The sequence below is a fragment of the Telmatherina bonti genome (assembly GCF_933228915.1).
Source record: "Telmatherina bonti genome assembly, chromosome: 9".
Classification (NCBI taxonomy): domain Eukaryota; kingdom Metazoa; phylum Chordata; class Actinopteri; order Atheriniformes; family Telmatherinidae; genus Telmatherina; species Telmatherina bonti.
Genome location: NC_136627.1, coordinates 5,731,587 through 5,755,558, shown reverse-complemented (window position 1 = coordinate 5,755,558; position 23,972 = coordinate 5,731,587). Strand labels below are relative to the sequence as shown.

Below are 23,972 nucleotides of genomic sequence, written 5' to 3'. Positions count from 1 at the left end.
CAGTCTACCTCCATTGAAGGATGGTATTTTCCTGTTGCGTTCAGGAACCCCTAGACTGGGCGTAACAGCAGGTAAGTTACAAGCATGTCCTCCATTTGGCGCCAAGCTGTTGCTAATGTCATGGTGTAAAGTCCTGTGACCAGAGGGAGGATATCAACCCCACCCCCCTTGACAAATCAGCTGAAATAAATGATGAAACATGAGGAAAAACTGGAAAAATCCGTGTGAATGCAGCGTACGGTGGCCTGCTGGGGTGACTTCTGTAAAGAGCAACTGCAAACTGCTGCAATGGAGCTTTTGTAAGCTTTTGTGCAATGTAGGCGAACAGATTAGCATATCTGCCGTCTTATACAGCAAATAACAGTAAATGATGTGACTCAAATAGGAGGATAAAGCAGCTGCTGATCTACCTGTCCTGTTTCTAACATAACACCAAAATAAACTTCACTGTTAGACTGAATGAACTTACCTGTCCAGCAGGAAGCTGCAGCCTCCACCTCAGTTCTGATGTCCCTCTCCATCATGAACTGTCTCCATCTGGTAAACGCTACATCCATGCAGACCCTCCTTTTCTCCTGGTTATTATTTATTTTTCTTTACTTGGCTATTTTTTCCTCCCTCTCACAGGACAAAAAGTATGTATGGTCTTTCATTTCAATGGACAACAGCAAGTTGATCTTTGGAGATGCAACATGGCAGCCTTCTGTTTGGTGCGCCTCCACCGAAGTATTTATAAATAAATCTAATCTAGACTTTGGTAAAATAAGTATTTATGAAAACAATACTTGATTTTTGCTCATAAAAAGTCAAATTAGTGACACATTGTCCTTTTAGGCCCAAATAGCTTCATGTCTTAAACCAGCATTTGAAAGAGAAAAAACGTGAGTCTGTTCCAGAAGGGTCAGATCATCAGCGTAAAGCTCAAAAGTGGAACCAGATTTCTATTTTAAAGATACTTAAAATAAAGATACTTCCTAAACTACACACACAGTTATCTCATTTGATGGCTGCAGCCTCCAGAGAAGATGTGTGCTGTGAGCATGGAGTGGATGATTGACAGATCAACTCCGACCTGCCTGTAGCTAAGAGCTAACTGAGCTAACAGGAGCTAACAAGCTAATACTGGTAAGTGGGCTAAAGCTAAAGTTGTGGTACAATGCCTTCGTGCAGTGGGATGTTGGGTATCTGTCAATCAAAAGGACACGCCCTGAAGTACACTGGATTTTGAGATGAAATGACTTCTGAACAGATGAGTCATGAACAAATTAATCACCCCACAGTTGTAATGAACGAAAACCTGATCTGGAGGTGGAGGAGGTCTCGGTGTGGTCCAGTCAAGGTCTGGACCTCGTCCTGACTGCGGATAAGGGAGAGGAGGTTGAGCAGAAATCCTCCATGATGGTTTTGGAGACTGAGGACATCATTGAGCGTCTGGGATTCCTGACAGCTGAAGGAGGTGAAAACATCTTCTATGTACTACTGTCCTCATGGTTTGTCTCGGTGGTCCAGCATGAAGCATGTCCTTCCTGTTTGTCCACACCCGGACGGTGTTGACAGTCGGCACTGTTCAGAGGTGGCAATTCCTGGTCCAGAAAGTAAAAGTCCGGTCCGGCAGCTGTTCTGATCAGTCACCAAACCAGCTGAATTTAATGAGTAGAGTTAATTTACCAGGTAAACAAGCCTGTTAGTAAAAACACCTGTTCTAAATGTACAGGTAGATCCAAAAACATGGCAGGACTTTTACTTTCTGGACCAGAAATTGCCACCTCTGGCACTATTAGAAATTAATCTACATGCCATCAAAGAACAAAATGAATGTTTACTTTGCTGAATGTTAGTTGGATTTTTGTATTTTTTTCCTTTGCAGAAAATCAGAAACAGATGATGAAGATTGTTTTCATATCACTTCCAAACATGTCTGGACGCTGCATAGAAATGTAGAAAAACCCGAATCCCATCAGGTCGTATTTTCTTCCCAGTAGAAGCCAAACATCATGTCAGAAGATGAAACTGAGACATTCTGATGGAAAATATGAATCTGATTCAGCAACACATCTGGAAACAGCTGGAACAGGAGCAACAAAAGGCTGGAAAAGTAACATCTGGAGGAAAATTTCACAACTAGGTTAATTATCAATTGGTATAAAAGGAGCATTTCAGAGAGGCAGAGTCTCTTGGATGGAAAGATGGACAGAGTTTCACCAGTCTGAGACAAACTGGATCTAAAAGTTCAGAAAAATGTTCCTCAGAAGTTGGAGAATCCCCGTCTCCATCAGGGGCAATGGTGTAATGTCTCCATTTAATCATCTATAATGTTTATTTTCCACGAGGAAGAAAAGATGGATGGATGAAGTTTACATATCAGTGCTTTTTGTTTTATTTAAATTATACCCATGCACTTTCTTTTGGAACTGGGTTGTATCATAAAACTAATAAATCTTGACAAACTATTTAATCGTAAGCCTGTTCTGGTTAAACGCTGCCCCCTTGTGGTGATTTATTTTTAGGACTAAATCTACAAATCCACCTTTAAGCTAGCTCCTCTGTTGCATTTCTTTGATGAAAAACAAAATGCTAAACATTATTACCAGCTTTGATAAAAATAATCAGACAAACTCATTGGCTTTTTCCACACTTGGGTTATTTTATTTACATTTTATACTTATACAAAAACATTTTGTCAAAGAGCAACAGGAATGCAAAGCCAGAACAATAGCAAAGATCCAGAACAACCATCAACTCTTAAATACAGACTGGTCTTGTTTTTTACTGCCAGTGTTGGAATATGATCCAGTTAAACACTCAACACCATCTAGAATGATCCGGGACATTAGCTGTTTTTCCAAGCTACGGTTCGAGTACAGTACACAAAATACAACATCTGTCTGAGAGCAGGTGGTAATCAAGTAGCCTACAGTATAAAGAATATGCAACATATCATTAGTGTATATACTGTACATTTATTTATATATACACACAAACTGCAGACAGTCACAAAGTGAAGACTACCAAGCCCCCCCCTCCCCAACCCCGCTCTTTTCACATTGAACAAGAATATCCAAATATGCCATGAAACAGCAACTGGAATACAAAAAAAATCACCAAAAATATAAGTCATTATGTAAAGCTACCTTATTTTTCTCATACTTTTATAGTTTTAAATAAACCATATGGACTGGAAAATGTATACAACATCGAGTGTACACTGAAAAGGCATGTCCTTTATGTAATCCAAGTATAGTAAAACATTGCACCGAAAGAGGGGAGTAATGTCTAGAACAGAAGAGGGCATGCTGAACCACATATGTCAGAGCTACGCTGGGTGGATAAGGCCAAGACAGAAGTCACCACCAACTCCACACATGCTCTCTTTTTAACTTCACAGAACAATATGAACATGCAGCTTTTCCAACAAACACAGAGAGGAGCTGAACAGAAGCAGTTGCTGGTTCGGGTCCTGGAAAAACACCTTCGCTCACATTTTTACTTCACGCTAAATGATACATTCTGGTTTTTTTCTGTAAAATATGCATGTATATGTAACTAAGTCACCATCTGAAAGACAAAATTGAAACTTGAAAACAACACTGGTCCATTTATTGCACACCATTGGTTCACAAAAATATTTTGGGCACTTTTGCTTTCAACAAACAGCAGCATTTCTTTATAAAAAAGTCGTTAGAATACAGACACCGAGCACAACAGATGAAAAAAGCATGAATTACAAATGGAGACAATAGAAAACCTTTTTTCATATACATATACATATATATACATATATATATATATATATATATATATATATATATATATATATATATATATATATGTGTATATATACACGTATATATCAACATTGTGCAACTAGAGTTAATAGGTCCATTTACTAAGGCTAGCCTCTTCAATGCACAACATTATACAGTGTTTAGAGGGGCTGAACAGCAGGACCCCTTTGTTAAATAGAGCAGACTTCAAATGATTATCTCTTCCTTGTATCATGTGCAACTACTGATTGCCATGGCAAATCCCCAACACGACAGAGAACATTTGGTCCTGGCGGAAAAAGCTTGATTTGTACCCAGAGAAAATGGGCAAATGGCACAACTTTTAGAAAGTGACAGAAAGGATGGCACAGGCCGACGCCAGCTCTGAATGCATTTCACCTGTCAGGACCGAGGCTGGGTTGGTGGGACTGGGGTTGGTGGGACTGGAGGTATGGTGGGACTGGGGGTATGGTGGGACTGGGGGTATGGTGGGACTAGGGTTGGTGGGAGTGAGGTTGGTGGGACTGGGGTTGGTGGGAGTGAGGTTGGTGGGACTAGGGTTGGTGGGACTTGGGGTATGGTGGGACTTGGGGTATGGTGGGACTTGGGGTATGGTGGGACTTGGGGTATGGTGGGAGTGAGGTTGGTGGGACTGGGGTTGGTGGGACTGGGGTTGGTGGGAGTGAGGTTGGTGGGAGTGAGGTTGGTGGGACTAGGGTTGGTGGGACTGGGGGTATGGTGGGATTGGGGTTGGTGGGAGTGAGGTTGGTGGGACTAGGGTTGGTGGGACTGGGGTATGGTGGGAGTGAGGTTGGTGGGAGTGAGGTTGGTGGGACTGGGGTTGGTGGGAGTGAGGTTGGTGGGAGTGAGGTTGGTGGGACTGGGGTTGGTGGGAGTGGGGGTTGGTGGGACTAGGGTTGGTGGGACTAGGGTTGGTGGGACTGGGGGTATGGTGGGACTGGGGTTGGTGGGAGTGGGGGGTTGGTGGCACTAGGGTTGGTGGGACTGGGTTTAGTGGGAGTGAGGTTGGTGGGATTGGGGGTATGGTGGGACTGGGGTTGGTGGGAGTGGGGGGTTGGTGGGACTAGGGTTGGTGGGACTGGGGGTATGGTGGGACTGGGGTTGGTGGGAGTGGGGGGTTGGTGGGACTAGGGTTGGTGGGACTGGGGTTGGTGGGAGTGGGGGGTTGGTGGGACTAGGGTTGGTGGGACTGGGGGTATGGTGGGACTGGAGTTGGTGGGACTAGGGTTGGTGGGACTGGGGGTATGGTGGGACTGGGGTTGGTGGGAGTGGGGGGTTGGTGGGAGTGAGGTTGGTGGGACTGGGGTTGGTGGGAGTGAGGTTGGTGGGAGTGAGGTTGGTGGGACTGGGGTTGGGGGTGGGGCTGTGGGGGTTATCCTACAATCAACCCTGTGTGAGTGATTACGTCCTGCTGCCATGCTGTTTGGGGTCACGTTGAGGGGGGCTGAAAATAAAATGGACGTATCAGAGTCACCGTCAGTAGCATTCGACTCATGGAGCGTCTCCATGGGCGTCATTATCTTCTCAGAGTTCAGGCACAGCAACCATGTTGGCACAACACGGGTCGCAGGAGGAGGATGTTCCACCAAAACAAGCACAAACACCATGAAGGACAGCCGGCTGTCGAGCCGTTGATCAGTTCCTTCTTCACACACTCATCTCACAGTATCTGCATTCACACACACCAGCTCCCGTTGCGTCCTAAATCACATTAAACCTCCCGGCCAATCGGGCTGTAGCTTTACAGCAGACGTATCACCGAGCGCTTCAGCAAGAACACCAGGACGGGAACGCTGGCTCAGAGGCACCGACTCCTGCTGGCCTTCCCCCCGAGGCTCTCAGTGAACCCTTCTACACCAAACCTTTCCCCTTTCCTACATTTTCTGTAAATAAACGTTTCACAAGCTTTAAAACAGGAAAAACTCACATGATGTACCAAAGAAGAAGAAATGTACCACGTGGTAAATGCAGGATTTTAAATCCATCATGTTGGCAAAAAAAACCACTTTGTTAAGCAGCTGCTACATAAATCTTCCTCTCTGGGAAAAGAACACTGCAGTTACGGGACTTTTCTCACATTTATCTGATTTTTTTTTCTTAAAAATAAAAACTAAAAAAACAGTTTTTAGTTTTCAGAGAGAAGAGCTTTGATTGGACAGCGTTCGCCGTGGAAATAAACACCTCACACATCCTGGGGAAGATTTCAAGTCTTAACATTTAAAAGTGAAATGTACTGTGTCCATACTGATTAAAGAGATGCAGGTACACACACACACCTGACACAGAAACCCCACACACACACACACACACACACACACAGCATCCAAATAGAACTACAGTACGACCTATTGCAGTACAGGTTATATTGACATTGAACAGTTTTCCAACGGCAGCGGAGGAAAAAGTCTCTGCCCACACGAAGCAGCATCATCTACAAATAAAATACAAGTTTCTTTGTTTTTTTTTAAAGACTTGATCGGCCGTTCAAGTCCTCTTCTTCCTCTACGTGATACTTTAATGTGAACTCAGGCACTTTCCAAAGTAGAGCAAGGCTTGGATTTAACAGACCTCACATTAGCTAAGACATAGATGATGCATTCACGTCATATGGGAAAAACCAACTTCCTATTTCTGGACACTGTCTGGAGGCAGAAACGGGGCTCTGAGACCCGGACCGCCCCACATGATGACGTCCAGAGAAAACTCGGACTCAAGTAAGTGCTTCAGTTTTGCTTGTAGGACAAAAAAAAGTCACGAAGCTTCAGGAAACTTCCACCACTGCATCCTAACCGTCCCACGTGTCCAATCATCTCATTATCCCATATGGCGTCCAATCATCTCATTATCCCATATGGCGTCCAATCATCTCATTATCCCATATGACATGACTGCAAGATGAGACGTGACGAACAAGACTTGAATCACTCTATGGTAATGGAAGCCGCCTCCTTGGCCTCAGCGTGCTGCTGCTGCTCCTCTTCAGACGCCTCCGGGGAACTGCCTCCGACGCTGCCGTCCGTCTTCGTCTCCTCCGTCATGATTGCCGTGTCGTCGGCGTCCAACTTGAGGGAGCCTTGGGCTTCCAGGGGATCCAAGGGTTCGGGCGAGAGGAAGCCAGAGGAGCTCTCGCAGTTCTGGGTGGAGGAGGAGACCTGGGAGATGACGGGCATCTGGACTGAGGAGGAGGATGAGGCGGCAGTGGCGGGGGAGGTGGTGCCCGGGTAGACCGGGTGATGTTGGGATTCCTCCAGCTCATACTGGACTCCCAGTGCCTCCTCCTCCTCCTGCACCTGGCTCAGGTAGTCGGGCACGAGGAAATCACTGCAAGGACGAAGAAGAGACTCTGAGCTCGGGATCCTTCCATTCACATCCAGACATATTCCTCCCCCCCCCCCCCCCCCACACACACACACACACACACACACACACACACACACACACACACACAACTCTGATGCAAACAGGATATCTACAGGTTTCTATCTGCAGGTTAGCGGGACGTTAACCCACAAGCAGCTTGTCGTCCCTAACTCGAGCATGGACACATGGTTCATCATCACTGCAAGGCATCGCTTCATATTTTAATGCGAGGAAAAAGAAGACTGAAAGAAATGGAGGGAAGAGACAGATGGGTGTGTGTGATGGCTGCGTCTACAGTCACTCATAGGTGGTATCAGTGTAGGGACATTCATTTTGTTTAACCAGGGTTTAATTTAAAACTCTTGGCTGTGAACCAGCAGGTTGCCATGGGGTGGAGCAGCTAGTTGGACCAGACCAGTTGCAGAAATAGTAGGGGGAATTTAGGGTTTTCTTTTGTTCATTTAGTTAGGTTGTTTGTTTTTTGGTTTTTTTGGGGTTTTTTTGTGGTGTTTTTGTCTGGTTTTGTTTGGGCTGATCAGCCATTATGTAAGTTTCCCCTTGTGGTAATTTTTTTTTAGGTCCGTTTGTTTCATTTTGTTTGCTTGAGTTAGTTAGTTAGCTAGTTCTTTCAGTTTGGTTTGAGTATAGTTTTGTTGCCATGACCTCTTTAAGGGCCGGATTTAGTCAGTCATGTTAACTTTAACATGTTAACATATGTTTGAACTTTAAACCTGTGCCTGACTGTTTCTTCCCTGCTCGGCCATCACGGTGTGTGATGGAGGACCTGCAGGTTGATTCTCTCCCTGAAGAACTTTTCAGTCTATCAGGTTTTTACAAGGTAAATTTAAGGATGGTTAAGAACATTTAGAACAGAATTTAACAGCCTTTTCATGGCCACACTGGCAAAACAAAGAAAATTAATTTATTTCCACTGATCATCCCATTGATCTGGGAGTGAATGGATGGCATTTCTTCTACAACTAGACCAAGTTAATGTCAAAATTTGGCACAGTGTTTAACCTCTGTGACCCTTCGGCTCTCGGGTTGGGGTAAAGTTAAATGTCATGTGGAGGTTGTACTGCTGATTGAGTCACACTGTCCGATGCTGCCTGTAGGGTATCTTTACCAGACTGCTCAGACGCAAACACAGATGGAGTTTCCCGTTTCCCAAAGCTGTGCTTCGCTGATTGCTCATGTGACTCCAAAGCCTTGATCCTCATCATTCCCAGTTTGATGTTCTTCTTGGACTAGCTACACCGACATATGAATGGGTTCTCCACCCGTGTCAACCCAGCCGATAATGCCCCTTTGTCCATAAATTTTCATATTTTACTGACTGAATCCAGTTCTTGAGTCTCTAGCTGTGTTTCCATTACACCTTGAATTGTGCAAAAACTAAATATAGCAATAAAAAACGCAAATGAAAACACCTATATTTGGAAAAGTCATAGATATCACTAAAAAAATTTTGGACTCTAATGAGGTGGATTTTCAGACGTTCCGATACAGAAACGTATCGCAAAAGTGTAATGGAAACACTTTTTTCGCATTTACGTGCACCCGAACGTGACGTGGGGGGTCATGACCAGTTCACTTCTAGTAAAGATCGCGTTACAGAACAAGCAACAACGAATTTCAGAGTTTTAGAAAAGAAAATGAGGGAGAAAAGCTTCGGAAAGTCATAACAAATTCTCCGCAGCAGGTAGAAAACCCCAAAATTACGTTATGTTTCTACTGTGCTTTGGCCGAAGTTCTTGTAAAATGTCGTCCGTCTGAGGAGATTTTACGAGAACTGTAGCCTATGCGATAAACACTGTTCAATGGAAACAGCTGCAAAATCGCAATTGTTGTTTGTCAAAACTTAAAAATATCGCTTTTATTTTGAAAAAAAAATGTAATGGAAACGCAGCTTCTGTCAGGTATCTTTTCTGTCACGTGTAAATAAAGACTTCATGTATGTGTCGGGTAAAACGTTCCCCAAAGTTGGCCATCATTGGTACCTGTTTTTTATATAATGGTTGGGTTGGAACGGGAGGAAATTAGTTCACCACCGTCACTTTGCAGTTCAGACATTTTTCCGACACTTTTAAACGTAATACAGCGTACAACTTTATTTCAGACCTTCCACGTAAAATTAAGGACCAAAGCTGTCCTAATTTAAGCTATTACATGCAGATTTGGAAGTCTGTGGGAGACTTGTTTGAGGAACTGCAGGAACCTTGGTTTATATTCTGTTCTGATCCTGAAGCTGAGCCTTTATTGGGAGAATGCGTCTGTTTCCATCAGCTCATGCAACACTGCAACATTCATATCACTCCACAATCACACATACAACAATTACACACAACTGTAGAGGACAAAAACATGTGGTTAGTTTGCTTTGTCGCTGGAATAAAACATCTTTAGACCCTGTAAAAGAAATTTGTGCAGTTGAGCTCATTTAGCTGGTTGTTCTGCAGACATTTTCAATGACATTGTGAGTTCCCTCCACATAAAACAGTAAGCTGACTGGGTGAGATGTGGAGATGTATCATAAACGTCCTTTACATCCAGATTCTTTCAGCACCCCTCCCTCGCACACCACCACTTTAACCATTTAAACTTTAAGCCATTTTTTTTCCCAGTACCTTTTAAAAATGAACCATCCTGTATAAACTGAACCTTTTCAATCTCAGTCAACGTTACCGTCAGTTTAAGCTCTCTGATTGGTGGAAAGTCTGACAGGATGTGTCTTCATCATCATGTCCAGGTCATTTTGAGAAGAGACAGAAAAAATCTGTAAATAATCTATTTAATTCTTGATAATAAGTAAAACTGCTTGTGACAAAACTTGTGAACAAAATGAGCAGTTTGATTCATTATTAATAATAATTAATATCTATTTTAGCCCAGACAAATCAGAGATATGAGTTTTAGTCATTCTACTTCGTGCAACATAGACCTGAAATCCAGTTATGTTGTTTACTTTAACATAGCATAATGGAAGTTTTTAAGCTCACACTGGTGAGTGTTTCTGACTCTGTCAGATGACGGCGTCCTGTAGCTCGACACGTGCACACCAACCTACAGCTGCAATTACTGATCCAGAATAAATACATTAAGATTGAGAGTGTCTGTCCTCTGACAGAGACAGGCGGTCAAAGGAAACTTATGTGAAGATGAGGGACGAGAGTTAAATGGTCTGCCTGAGCAGACGGAGAATTTTCCTTACCACTATGATCCCAGAAGTAGACCTTCTACTATAAAAAGTTTGAGTAGCCAACGGCCCGTTTGAGTCCCGCTGACCCATGAGGGCTTGAGTTGATTAAGAAGTGGAAAAGTCTGGGAAATAAAAACACTCAGACTTTATAAAAGACACTGTGTTCTGACTTTAATGAGGCTTTGTGGGTTAAGCTGCTAATAAAAACAAATAACCACTTGATCTGGATCAGGACACCATGTTCCAATGGAAACAAAGAAAAAAACTGCAAGATATTAACATTTCGTCTTGCAGGATCGTCTGATTAGTATCAAGTCAGTCTGAGATGTCATTCAGCCTAAACTCATCTGCAGTGTTGGACTTAACACCTAACAACATTCAGCTGAAAGAACTAAAATGAAAGCGATAAGATGCTATCCTAGCTCCGCAGAGGTGAGAAGATCCACATGGCACGGCCTGTAAAGCACAACTTAACCCTTCAAGTGCCAAAGTTGCAAAAATGAGACGAGCACCAGGCCAAAAAGAGAGCTGAAACCTGTTACCACAATCCACCACTAGAGGGCAGGCATGTAAACCTTCAATGTAAGAGGACTGGTAAAGAAGAGCGTGGGGGAGAGACGGGTCGATTAAAAGTTCATGAGGAAATCATGTCTGAAGACATCATCTGGAGCCGATGAGGAAGCTCACAGACGACGATGCCGAGAAGGCAACAAAACGCTTTACTGCTGATGAAGAACTTTCTCAGCTATTGGCATCTCGGGTTCTGAAGGGGAGAAAGATTGGTCACCTAGCAACAGTGTTGATCGGAACCCATCATCCTGCATGTTCTTGCAACGTTCCTCCTCCAACACACTTGATTCAGATTACTGAACTTCCTCATCGGGTTGAACCTGATCCATCCTGGGAGGAGCCAGAACCTTCTCTCAGGCCAGAAGAACAAAATGATGTCAACTTGTCCTCGTCAACATGGTTGGAGACATCTTGCAGCTTGTTCTCCATACCTCAGCCAGGCTAAACTTTCTTGATTGATTTCTTACTCTACGAGATTGGTGAGGTTTGGACAGTGGCCTTTCCTGTGTGGAGTTTGCATGTTCTCCCCGTATGCGTGGGGTTCTCTCCGGTGACTCTGGCTTCCTCCCACCATCACCATCACCACCATGTTGCTAAGAGACCTCTATTTTCACCTGGACATGATGATGAAGACACTTCCTGTCAGACTTTCCACCAATCAGAGAGCTTAAACTGACGGTAACGTCCAATCAGGAGCAGCCAAAGATCAACAAGTGATGAGAAAAGCAGGAAAATAATGATCCTCTATGGCTGGAATAAAGCCAAGAAGACGTTTGGGATGCAGCTGAGGTGGAGGTGCTGCAGTGAGGACAGCAGGTAGATAGTAGCAGGAAGACGTGTGGAAACATGGAAACAGTTTCTGTTGTGTGCTTGTTACAGTTCCAATAGGTTTGATGCACTTTTAGACCTAAATTTCTACAATATTTCTACAAACTTCTGTTTTCTGGTTGCTCTTTATGATGCTTTATCTATTCATACATTCATTTTACATCATTGTAACCTCGTAATCTGACAGCTCAGACTGAAAACATCCCGTTTCCATGGAAACATCACTGGGATTTAAAGTGCTCAGCTCCTGCAGGATGGTTTAGATTAAAAATGAACAGATGGACCAAATACCAAAAAATACTTTGGATTTTCAAGTGTTAAGAAACAGCTAATACAGATGTAGTAACTTAAGCTTGTTCCATCCTCCACGAGAAACAAGAACTTTTTTCTTGTTCTCAAGGCCTTGAGAAGAAAATGGCGTCATTTTGTTCTCACGGACGCGTTTGAAGACAGTTCTCGACAAATCAGGCTGCCAGAACTTTTTTCTTGTGGGGCTCCAAGAAGTACCGTGTGATTGGTCGGACATGTGAGGTGGGTGTGGTTAACACGGAGTAAGCATGACGCGGAGTTGCTGCTTCCGTGTTTTTACTGTTGCAGGTAAAACAGATTGTTTTGATAAAACAGCTGATCGAGGTGGTGAGAAAGGAACATTTTTACACGTGGCGTTAAAACACTCGGACCCAGCCGCGTGCACGACCCGCCCTGCCGCGTGCACGACCCGCCCTGCCGCGTGCACGACCCGCCCTGCCGCGTGCACGACCCGCCCTGCAGCGGACGAAGTTGCTCGTTAAATATGAAACTAGAAAAGCACTTGGAGAACGGAAGCCTTTGCCAAGCATGTTAAAGAATCCTTTTAAAACATTCCTGGATCCAAACGGTGATCCGGATCACCACCAGAATTTAATCAGTTCTTCATTTTCACATTTCCAACAACTCTGGAAATGTTTATAAAAATCCCTCCATAACCTTTTAAGTTATCTTGAGCACAAAGACGACGGGAAAAACAACCTGGAGGAGGTAACAACCAGGTTGATTGTACATAAAGCAGACATGATCCCTCCCCGCTGCACACCTGCGTCTCGCAGAGGATGGATGGACCTGATGAAAAAGAAGTTTTTTCTTGTTCTTACAGCCTCAAGAACAAGAACTCAGTTCTTGCTTCTCATGGAGGATGGAATAAGCTTTACTCAGTAGACGCTTTGTCTGACATAAACTTTGAATGGTCGTGTTCATGATGTGCTTTTAACTTCTACCTTCTCCAACTCTAAACCAGTTTGTTTGAGATAATCGAGAACAGATTAAAGGCACTGTGGTTAAAAAGGAAACTGCAACAAAAGTTTGTGTAATGGTTCAGAAACCAAACCATATCAGTAGTAGAGAACATCAGAAACATCATGTCACAGTTCCTTCTTTCACCTCTGATTCCTGGTTTTCTGCTCTCATTAAGAAACCAAACACGTCTGCATTTTGACACGTCAAACAATAACTTTTAACAATTCTTCAGTAAATACAATCAAATACTTCAGCTACAAATGATCTGAGCATTGACATCTGAAAAACAGTTCTTATAACCACAGTCAGGACAACGATCCAATGAACTTCATCTAAACTGCGGTTATTTTCTGATCCAGGTGAGATCTGAGTAAATGATGGGGATCAGCACCCCCAGACTCCTCACCTGCTCTGGAAGTAGTTTGCTAGCTCGGAGGCCTCATGGTTCAGACTCCTCAGGTGTACAATTAAATTGCCAGAGTTGGTGAACATGGCGCCGCATGTTTTGCACTCATAAATCCGCGGCTTGCGGATTATGTGTCGGGAGACCCTCATGTGGTGCTTATATTCACCGAAGGACGTGAATGTGGCGCTACAAATCTGGCACCGGAAACAGCGTTTACCTTCGTGCTTCAGCCGATGCATCTTTAGGGAGTAGGCCCGTGTGAACTTTTTCCCACAGCGGTCACACTGGAAAGGTTTTATGCCTGGTGGGGGGAGAAGAAAACATCACACAGGTGTCAGAACTGACCTGTCTACACGATGAAAAGGAGGGAGGATGTAAGCTCATGTAAACAAACTACAACTGTGCAGGATATCCACAAATTCTTCCTCAGGATTTACATTTATCTTCAGGAAAAATCGATGATATTTTGGGCCAAGACTCAGAAACTTCTCTCTTGTCCCTCTAAAGAGCAATGAACGTATAACTCATCGACAGATAGACTATTTATACCATTTCATGATAAATATCAGCCCAGTTTGAAAATGAAAATAGAAACACAGTCTGCTTCTGTACACATCTGGAACTGAGGACATCAACAGCTGGACTTCTTATTCAGGTCTGACAAAGGACTCTAGCTGCTGAGCGGTCCTGGTCTTTGAGGTATCTTCTGTTTCATGATGGTCTTACTGGTGATAATTCAGCAGTCATTCACCAGATAGAGGTTCAGGGAGTAGTCCAGGTATCCAGGCAGAGGCCCAGGTAGACAACCAGATAGCGGTCTAGGTAGAGGACCAGGTAAAGGTTCCGGTAGTGGTCCAGGTATAGGACCAGGCAGAGGTCCAAGTAGAGGTCCAGGTAGAGAACCAAGTAGAGGATCAGATAGTTATCAAGTCAGAGGACCAGATAGAGGTTCAGGCAAAGGACCAGGTAGCAGTCCAGGTAAAGGTTCCGGTAGCTGGCCAGTTAAAGGTCCAGGCAGGGGTCCAAGTGGACGACCAAGTAGAGGTCCAGGCAGGGGTCCAAGTGGACGACCAAGTAGAGGTCCAGGTAGAGGACCAAGTGGACGACCAAGTAGAGGTCCAGGTAGAGGACCAAGTGGACGAACAAGTAGAGGTCCAGGTGGAGGACCAAGTGGACGAACAAGTAGAGGTCCAGGTGGAGGACCAAGTGGACGAACAAGTAGAGGTCCAGGTAGAGGACCAAGTGGACGACCAAGTAGAGGTCCAGGTAGAGGACCAAGTGGACGAACAAGTAGAGGTCCAGGTAGAGGACCAAGTGGACGACCAAGTAGAGGTCCAGGTAGAGGACCAAGTGGACGACCAAGTAGAGGTCCAGGTAGAGGACCAAGTGGACGACCAAGTAGAGGTCCAGGTAGAGGACCAAGTGGACGACCAAGTAGAGGTCCAGGTAGAGGACCAAGTGGACGACCAAGTAGAGGTCCAGGTAGAGGACTAAGTGGACGACCAAGTAGAGGTCCAGGTAGAGGACTAGATAAGAGGTTCAGGTAGAGGACTAGATAGAGGTTCAGGCAGAGGACCAGGTAGCAGTCCAGGTAAAGGTTCTGGTAGTTGTCAAGTTAAAGGTCCAGGCAGAGGTCCAAGTGGACGACCAACTAGAGGTCCAGGTAGAGGACTAGATAGAGGTTCAGGTAGAGGACCAGGTCGAGATCCAGGTAGTGGTCCAGGTAGAGGACCAGGTAGAGGACTAGATAGAGGTTCAGGTAGAGGACCAGGTCGAGATCCAGGTAGTGGTCCAGGTAGAGGACCAGGTAGAGGACTAGATAGAGGTTCAGGTAGAGGCCCTATACTCTTTTAATCTGTTTTCTGTGTGCCAAATCCATTCTGTGTAGGATTTATTTGTAAATAGGATTTATTTATTCCACACACCGAAGCAGATTTATGCTACTTTCCTTTGTTTCTATATTATCGTTATGTTGGCATCAAAACACAGAAAAAGACTTAAAATATTAACTTTTTAAGCACCAAAGTGGCAAAACTCTGACAAGCGCCAGGCCATGTCTCCAGAAGGAGAAGATAAACCTGTTCCCACTTTCCACCAGTAGATGGCAGACGTGTGGACCAACTGTCAACAATTGGCTGTCCACGTGTGATGTCACAACACGTAATTAATGGTAAACTCCGGCTCACATGACACATCTTTCACATTTACTGTATAACATTCAAATCACTGGCAACTAAAGGGTTAAATAAACAAACGATCATCATGATTGATAGTGAAAAAGGACACCTGTCAGGTCTAATAACATCCTGGAGTCATGTGACTGATGAGGCTAAAACTTTTTAATGAAAAGCATTTGGGAATACGGAGTCAGAAAGAAGCGTCCTGCAGCATCAGGCAGCAGCACGACGACTCCAAATCTAAGACAGAAGTATTGGTGATCCAGTTTCACTCAGAATCCCAGTTCTGGTCTGGGAAAGGGACAGGAATGTGTGGAATTGGAGATTGGATCTCTGCTTCTGCTGCGATGAGTTTGATCCTTTTGTTCTCCAGTGGCTCAGCTCAGTATAAACACGACACAGATTCAGCCGAGTACTCTGTTAAATATCGGCGTATCAGACAAATGACCACTTTGGTTCAGTTCCTTTTAAATAAAGCAGACTATATGAAACCTGATTAGCTGAAAAGCAGCAACACCAACCATGCTACCTGATGTAGTGGTCACAGATGCATGGTAATATTCTGTCTTTAGTTTTACCTACCAGAGTGTATGAGCATGTGCTGTTTGAGATTTTGAATGCGAGTGAATCTGACTCCGCAGGTCGGACACTGAAAGGGCCGGTCAGGGCCGTTGGTTCCGGGCCGGGCTGAAGGACTTATATAAAGGTGGTATGGATACTGAATACCTTCAAGCCTGAAACACAGAGAAAGTAAAAAAAAAAAAAACATGAGGTTAGTATGAGCTGACATGGCCACACCAAACCCTTTCCAGACTATTCTTCCAGAGACAACTCGTCCTAATTCGCCCTAACTGACGTCAGGTTTCAGCGTCCAAACATGACACTAAGTGGAAGGCGAGGACGATGATATGCATCAGCATCTGACGTCCACAGACGACCTGTCTGAGGTAATGTTCAGGCTCGAGGCTCTGACAGCTTAGAGCAGTCTTTATGTTACAGAGGATTGTCTCAACATGACGATCTAACAGATGTATCCGAGACGCTCCATCAGAAGGCCCGCGTCAGTCTCCTCTTTACTGCCTCTGACTTGTTCAGTACAAGTTCTGACAAACTGTTCCGATAAGTCGTGATACCTCTCGTCATCTTCGGCATGTCCTCCGGCATTGGAGGTGCTCTGCATTGACGGCAGACCCTCCGATACTCCTTCATCCATGGATCCTGGGAAGATTAAGAAAAGGAATAACTCAGGATGGCATAAATTGGAGAATAAACCCCAGAGCATGTTATATCAGACAGGATTGGTTAACAGACAACACACACACATCACCACCAACAGATCTGTGGGATTGATCTGCCATGTTGGGGGATTACATCTTCTGTTTACAGAAGATCAACTATGTCCATCATCTTATTTAGTTTTTGACCAGTTTTTCATCTTTTCTCTTTAGTTGTGTCCTCAGCTGCAGCAGCTTTGTGATCAACACACCGAGAGGAAGTGAAGCAGCAGATTTTCATCTTGAGTGCAGTGGTAAACGTCCCAGACAACACGCAGCAGCTGATGTACTTCTATCTGACAGTAGAATGGGTGTTAAAAGAGACCATTTCCATCTATAGAGAAGAACTGCAGACTAATGAAGAACTCCTCATGGACCTTCAGTCCTAGGAAAGAGTAAAGGCAGTCCTAGGAATGAGGAAAGTAGTGCTAAGAATAAGTAAAATAAGCAGGAATTAATATAATAGTGGTCATAGGTATGAATAAAGTGATCCTAAGAATGAGTAAATTAGACCTGTTAATGAGCAAAGTAATCGTAGAAATGAGCTAAAAAGCCCAAAGAACAAGTAAAGTCATTCTAGTTATGAGCAAAGTAATCCTAAGAATGTGTTCTATATTTGCCCTATATGCTACATGTTAGCGTTGCTGCTTTGCTACACATTAGCACTGCTGCGTGCTATCAGCAAACATCTTGTGTGTCACGTCCCGCTTGTCATGCTGCTTCCTGTGCAGGAGGATCTGGTCCAGAAAAGGTTACTGATCGTAGGTTTTTTGATTCTTTACAGATGAACAAAGTTACACCAAACACAAAATAGAATCTGTGAATTAGACTGAAACTCATTCCAAACTGAGCCTCATTGGTTGTTCAGCATCTTGTAAAGACCCACGTTAGTAATTAGTCCCAATTTGGCATCATACGCTACGTTCACACTACAGGCTGAAGTGACTTCAGTCCGGTGTTTGAGCCCCGATGCGACATGTAACCGATCTTTTCTTAACAGTCTGAACGACACAGATCTGATATTTTCTAATGCGACCCAGGCCGCTTGGATATGTGGTCCTAAACCCGATATGTATCTGATCTTTTGCCATGCGACTTCAGTCTGAACGGTCTGGTCGCATTAATCCGACACACGACAAACGTCATTCTTCTGCATTTGTTGTTTATGAACTCTTTACCGGTAAATGCGTCACATCACTCTCCCACCAATCCTGACTGCGACTCCGTACCCAAACGTTTCTCTCTACAGTTGTTGCTGCTGCAGCTCCACAAAATGTCTTGACTAAAACTTTTACTTTCCTCTTCCGTAAACGTCCCCTTAAAACAAACCCATTCACAATGTTGTGGCTACGGTTGGACAAAACGTTTAAAATAGCAAATGCTCTGCTGCCGTCCATGTTTACTTCTGCAAACACAAAGACGTCACGCTCACTGCCCGTCGCCGTGTCTTCTAGCATGCGGGACGCTTCTGGTGTGCATGATGTTCAAACAGGAGATCACATACAAGTCACGTTTGATCGGAAATGTGAACGAACTTTCAAAAAATTCGGATTTCACAAAAACATCCGATATGAGCAGCGAGACCTGCAGTGTGAACGTCGCCATAATGACACTTTGCTTCTCTTGTCAGCGTAATGTGGAGGTTACCAGTGAGCGCCCTGAACGTGGAGATGGATTTCCCCCCAACATGGAGAACATTTCACATTGACATCAGATAAACATCCTCTGTACATAACACCTGCTGTCCCACCTATCGAGGAGGATTGTGGACTAATGAGGAGCTCCTCCTGGACCTGTTCGCTCCCCGGCACCGTCTGCTGGTCACTCAGTGAGCTCTGAGAGGCGCTGACCGGCTGTGACGACGCCTCTTGGACCTCCTCGTCGCTAAGGCGCTCCACCTTCACCCGAACGTCCTCCTCCTCTGCTGCTACCGGGGACGGCACTGCCTTGGAGCTCTCGCATGTCAGGAAGTCGCTGAGCCGACGAGCCACCACGCCCTCCGAGGTCCCCGGAGCGCCCTGGTCCAAGCAGCGGGGGCTCTCCGGTAGCTTAGACTTGTCTGAGTGGAACCTTCGGTCAATGCCGAACGGGAAAGTCCACGGGAAGGCCAGGGAGGACTCCACAGGCTGGGCTGTGCCGTCTGAAAACGACGGCGAGGGGTTTGGGATCTGCGGCGAGGTGGTGACCATCTGTGTCGTGCACTTCAGCGGACTCTCCGGCGACGCCATGGTTACAAAACTCTTTCGTTTCCGCCGCGACTCGCGGCATATGGGAACGTTTCTCTCCATCACGCTACAGTCAGAGGACACGGGCGACACGCTGCCGTCCAGAGGAGTCAGGGCACAGTTTGACGAGGCGCTCTCCGCCGCCGATTCATGCGGCTTATCCACCGCCATGTTATTGTTGTTGTTGTTGTTGTTAGTCGGGCTCCAAAGAATACTGGACTTCATGAACTCTGAGCATGTACTCGCCACCGCGAACATCTGCATGTAGCTTGCAGCTGCCAGGACGTCGATGATGTTCTCCGTGCTGATGGAGAGCGTGGAGGTGTAGGCGTATTCCAGCAGAGGAGCAAAACCACTAACTGTGACATGATGAAGGTCCAACACGAACTTATCCTCCTCCTCCGGTCGGCCCACCAGCTTGGAGCGGAAAAACTCACTGCAGCAGGCCAGGACCACTTTGTGTGCAAGGAAGAGCTTGTCTTGGACCCGGATGGTGACGTCACATAGGTGACCGTCGTTACGCAACGCATTGAGCTTCTCGAGCATCTCCTGGCTGTGGGAGGTGGAGCTGTGAGTGAAGGTTTTCACCCCCATGTTGGAGTTGCTCTCTCTGTAAAGAAAACGTGGTCTGCAGAGAGAGAGAGAGAGAGAGAGAGAGAGAGAGAGAGAGAGAGATGGCAAACACAACAGTTACGTTTGCACATATTTTTCTCTTATTTTGTCTTTTAGTGGAAATCAGCACTGTTTGCATGAGGCACTGATTCCCAAACTGGGGGGCGGGTCCAGGGGTATCATAAAGGGGGGTGCAGCAAGGCTAAATAAAACTTGGGGGTTTTGGCACGGGACAAATCTGTAAAAGTAGTAATGATGGATGATGAGGGGTGGGAAAATCGAAAATGGAGTATCTGGATTTTTTGCTTTACAATTTTAAAGTAGATTTTTTTTTGGTGGCTAAAAAAATAAACTTTTTTTTTTTTCTCCAAATAAATAAAGACAATTCATTACAAAATTTTTGTCATTTTTATTGATCTTTTTACTTGTATTCTTGGGTGTTATAGCAGCAGAATGATGGTCCGGCTACTGTGTTGTTTTCTTCCTCATTGAAATCAAGAAAAATGACAAGTAAAAAAAGTTTTGTAAATATTTTTTGTTTTTAATCTACAAAAATCAGCAATATTGATGAATTGTGAGAATCACAATTTAAATCAAATCAGCACCCAAAAAATTGGAATTGAATCAGGACGAAAGCATATTGTCACAACCCTAATATGATGATAAATAAACAAGAAAGACTCCAAGTACTAATAAAAGAGAAGAGAATATGACGCAGCATATCTGCTCCTGCTTGACCAGGTAACAGTCAACTAATACTAATAATCAATGATGGGTAATGATGAGACCACATATCAAAATATTATATTCTAATATTATGAAGTCTGAAGCCAAACAAGCTTCAACACCATTTGGGGACTTTTCATCCTGAATACAAAGAAAATCCTTTAGAAATAAACCATAAAATAAACTCTGATATCTAGCAGAGTTGTTTTACTAAAGCAGCATCTTCTCACTTAAAATTAAAAGCTCACATGAAGAAGTTTAAAACGTTTCACACTAAAGCAGAAGAATGGATCATAACACCGACATAGTTTTAACTACAATACAGTCACTAAACTAATGACGCATTTCTTAGTGTGTTTCTTTGGTTCATGTGACAGGATGGGGGGCTTGATATTGTTGTCATTGATACAAGGGGGCCCCTGCTTAAAAAGTTTAGGAACCACTGGCATCAGGCAACATAAACAAGCTTTAAGATAAACCCAATTAAACAAAATCCAGCTCTCACCGTCAAACATTCAGGCGTGAAACAAAAGATAAAAATCCCCACAAAAAGCAGCGGAACTCATACAAAGGTGCTCTCTGAGGGGAAAGGCAGTGTATGGGGGCTCGGAAGTGGGGTAGGGAGCACAGAGGACAAGATGCCAAGTTATGTAACAACAATCAAAGCAGATGTGCAGCGATGCAAGCCAGACCGATGTGGAGGCCAGCGCGCTACAGGACGCTCAGCAGCTGTCTCAGAGACATGTGGATTCTCTGAGGCATGAGATTTTCCATCAAACAAAAGCTCAAGTGAGGGGCTCTCGCAGGGAAAGAGCACTCGCCATCCACACACACACACACACACACACACACACACACACACACACACACACACACACACTGAAGGAAAACACTCTTGGGCTATGTTGGCCCAGTAAAGACAAAGTGAGTTATGGACCTGAGCTGCAGCGGGTCTGAACCAGCAAACAGAGTAAAGGCTTAAAACTAGGATCTTTACATGCTTATGTTTCCCGTCAGATTATTTACCTTCACTAGGGAAATAAATGATGATGCAGCCAAAGAAAAAGCACATGCCAGCTTTTCTATTCTATTCTATTCTATTCTGTTCTATTCTATTCTATTCTGTTCTGTTCTACAGTCATTTAGCAGACGCTTTTATCCAAAGCGATTTACATATGAGTGAGAACAACTTAAGCAGACACCTATTTATTCTGAGCTATAAACATATAATAAACACTTTGATCTTGTAGGAGTAGATCATACAATTGCGCTCATATTTATTCATACCCTTTAAATAAAGAAGGAAAAAAACAGATGCCTGTAAAATTAGATGAAATTGACTAAAATAATAATAAATTTTAAAAAAAATTGTGAAAATAATTACATTACTTTTTAATTCTGGTTCAATAGAATTTTTTTTTTTTTTTAAAGCAAACAAATAAGATAATTTATTACATATTACATCACTCATTAACTAATATTTAGTTGAACAATCCTTTAATGTTTCCGCTCCAGTCAGGTGTTTTCTGTTCCTCTCAGTCAGACTTCTGCACCTGTTGACAGGTATTTTGTCCCACTGTTCAACAGAAAAGTGCTCTCATTTGTCCAGGACCAATTTGTTTGTTTGGTTTTTTTCTTCTTTTTTCAACTCAATTAAATGAAAAAACAGTGTCTTATATTACTAAATTATATTTTTGCAAATTTTTAGTTATTGTTCCTTCTTTAAGTCTCCAGTTATTTGAGTGACTGTTGTAAATTCAGCCTTTTCTTGAATGAAAGGAGATGAATACACATGAGCACAACTGTATGTGGATTAATTATATTTTTATATTAGAAAAATATAAAAGTACAGCCAGCAGCTACATGTACGGCAGCCGTGAAGGTTCAGTCTCCAGCTGACTGGATGCTGAACAAACATGTCTACAATAACAACAATCCCAGTTTAGCAAGCACTGGCTAACTGGTTCCAACTGGGACGTCAAAATAGACAGTAGATAGCAGGCCTTTTAGGTTATAACAATCACCCTAACCCCTTTAGATAAGAATTCCAAAGCTTTTATTTAATATTACATATAAATACAGTATTAGTAGCTCCAATTCGCCTGTCATTAAACAGATATGGTTTTATGTTTCAGTCTTAGATTTACCATTCAAAATTAAAGCTGCATATCCCATAAGCAAAGCTGAGACGTGCCAGGTTCAGGTTAAGTTATTTTAAGTGATTTTAAACCCACATATTTCAGTCCAGACCGTATTTTAACCTCAGTGTTTTCACGCTGCTGCTGCTAATTAGCAGTTAGCTTCCCAGCTAAAGCTATGCTACGTTACCTACAGAAACAGACACATAATAAACTAATAACCAGCTAGAAGTAAATGCAACAAGTCTAGTTCTATTGGAAGAGTCGGACAAAAGCATTCATACTAGATCACCTAGCGCTGGTGGGCCTGTGGTGATGGGCCTCGGGATGCGAGCAGCTCCGCTGACAGCGGCTCGCCCGACCGCTCCGCTCTCCGCGCCGCTCCGGTCAGTCACGCTCCGCGGTCTCCCCGCGCATCTGCCAGCTTTCCATTAAAATCAACACTAACATTAATCCAAATTTCATTAAAGTCGCATTAAAAGCTGCAGCAGAGCTGTTTTATTCCTTTGTGCTCTCCTGCGTTTGCTGTATTTTTACTCCCACAATGCACCGCGCATCCCCTCACTGTACTGTACAGCAGGGCCGTATTAAACGTGCACAGGGCCCTGGGCCCAGAGTGTTCCAGGGGCCCCGCTCCACAACATAACATTGTAAAAATTGTGAATGATACACTGTGAAACGACATTTTTGACTTCGTTCAGCCAGTGGTACCAATGGCAGCACACTAGACACTGTGGTGTAACTATCTGGCCTTTATGTATGTTTTGTTTCATGTCCAAACTGTTGATGTATGTCCTACATGGACCCCAAATGCGCCCCCCAATGGGTGTGGACCATAGACCGTAAATGAAAGATTGACGGAGCCTTCGGCGGTAAAAAAGTGAAGCCTATGCAGAAGTGCATAAAATTTCAGTTCCCCCTTCATCCGCTAGGAGCTGGCTGCAAAACAGAGCAAATCCCCATAGACTCCCATGTTAAAAAGACCAACTTCACAGCAAAAATAAACATGTTTACAGCCTGGTTCAAAAAATCTATCTTCTGTTTAATAGGTCAGGTTTTACTTCTCGACAACTGTGGGGAGAGTGAATTTTTTTCTAACTCGCCCATTTAAAAGTAATTTAATCTGGAAGTTCAGCATATTCAGGGGCGTGTCCTTTTGATTGACACGTACCCGATCTCCCACTTCAAGTCAGAAGAACGTAGAACAACTGCGGTTAACAACGTGACTTAGCTTTAGCCCGCTTACCTCCGTTAGCTGTTAGCTACTGTTATCTCCAGGTTAGCTTGGTTAGCTCTTAGCTACAGAAAGCTCGGAGTTTGCTCGATGTCAATCATCCACCATGACGCTGACAGCCCCCCTCTCAGCTCCACCTCTTTGTCCTTATATGTATTTTCCGAGC

At 44.0% G+C, this 23,972-nt stretch overlaps 1 protein-coding gene across 2 annotated transcripts; it reads right to left on the bottom strand.

Annotated features, from left to right (window-relative positions):
• Window positions 1-4,952: 4,952 nt before the first annotated feature.
• On the bottom strand, window positions 4,953-23,093 carry zbtb44 (zinc finger and BTB domain containing 44). Of its 2 annotated transcripts, none has more exons than XM_079246908.1 (6): window positions 22,865-23,093; window positions 18,622-19,724; window positions 16,731-16,815; window positions 16,180-16,331; window positions 13,421-13,721; window positions 4,953-7,106 (listed from the first exon to the last, which is right to left on the bottom strand). In XM_079246908.1, the coding sequence occupies exons 2-6, from the start codon at window positions 19,688-19,690 to the stop codon at window positions 6,707-6,709; spliced, it is 2,007 nt and encodes a 668-aa protein (XP_079103034.1). In that variant the 5' UTR covers window positions 19,691-19,724; window positions 22,865-23,093; the 3' UTR covers window positions 4,953-6,706. The 2 variants fall into 2 exon arrangements, with proteins under 2 accessions (XP_079103034.1, XP_079103035.1); XM_079246909.1 differs by having other exon boundaries at window positions 6,946-7,106; window positions 13,638-13,721.
• Window positions 23,094-23,972: the final 879 nt, after the last annotated feature.

Excerpts from the sequence above, each read along its gene's own strand:
- zbtb44 (XM_079246908.1), bottom strand. The coding sequence starts at position 19,690 with ATGGGGGTGAAAACCTTCACTCACAGCTCCACCTCCCACAGCCAGGAG. Across the intron at positions 16,332-16,730 it reads CATGCCGAAGATGACGAGAG|GCTTGAAGGTATTCAGTATC; the intron begins GTATCACGACTT and ends TCTGTGTTTCAG. Across the intron at positions 13,722-16,179 it reads GCACATGCTCATACACTCTG|GCATAAAACCTTTCCAGTGT; the intron begins GTAGGTAAAACT and ends TCCCCCCACCAG.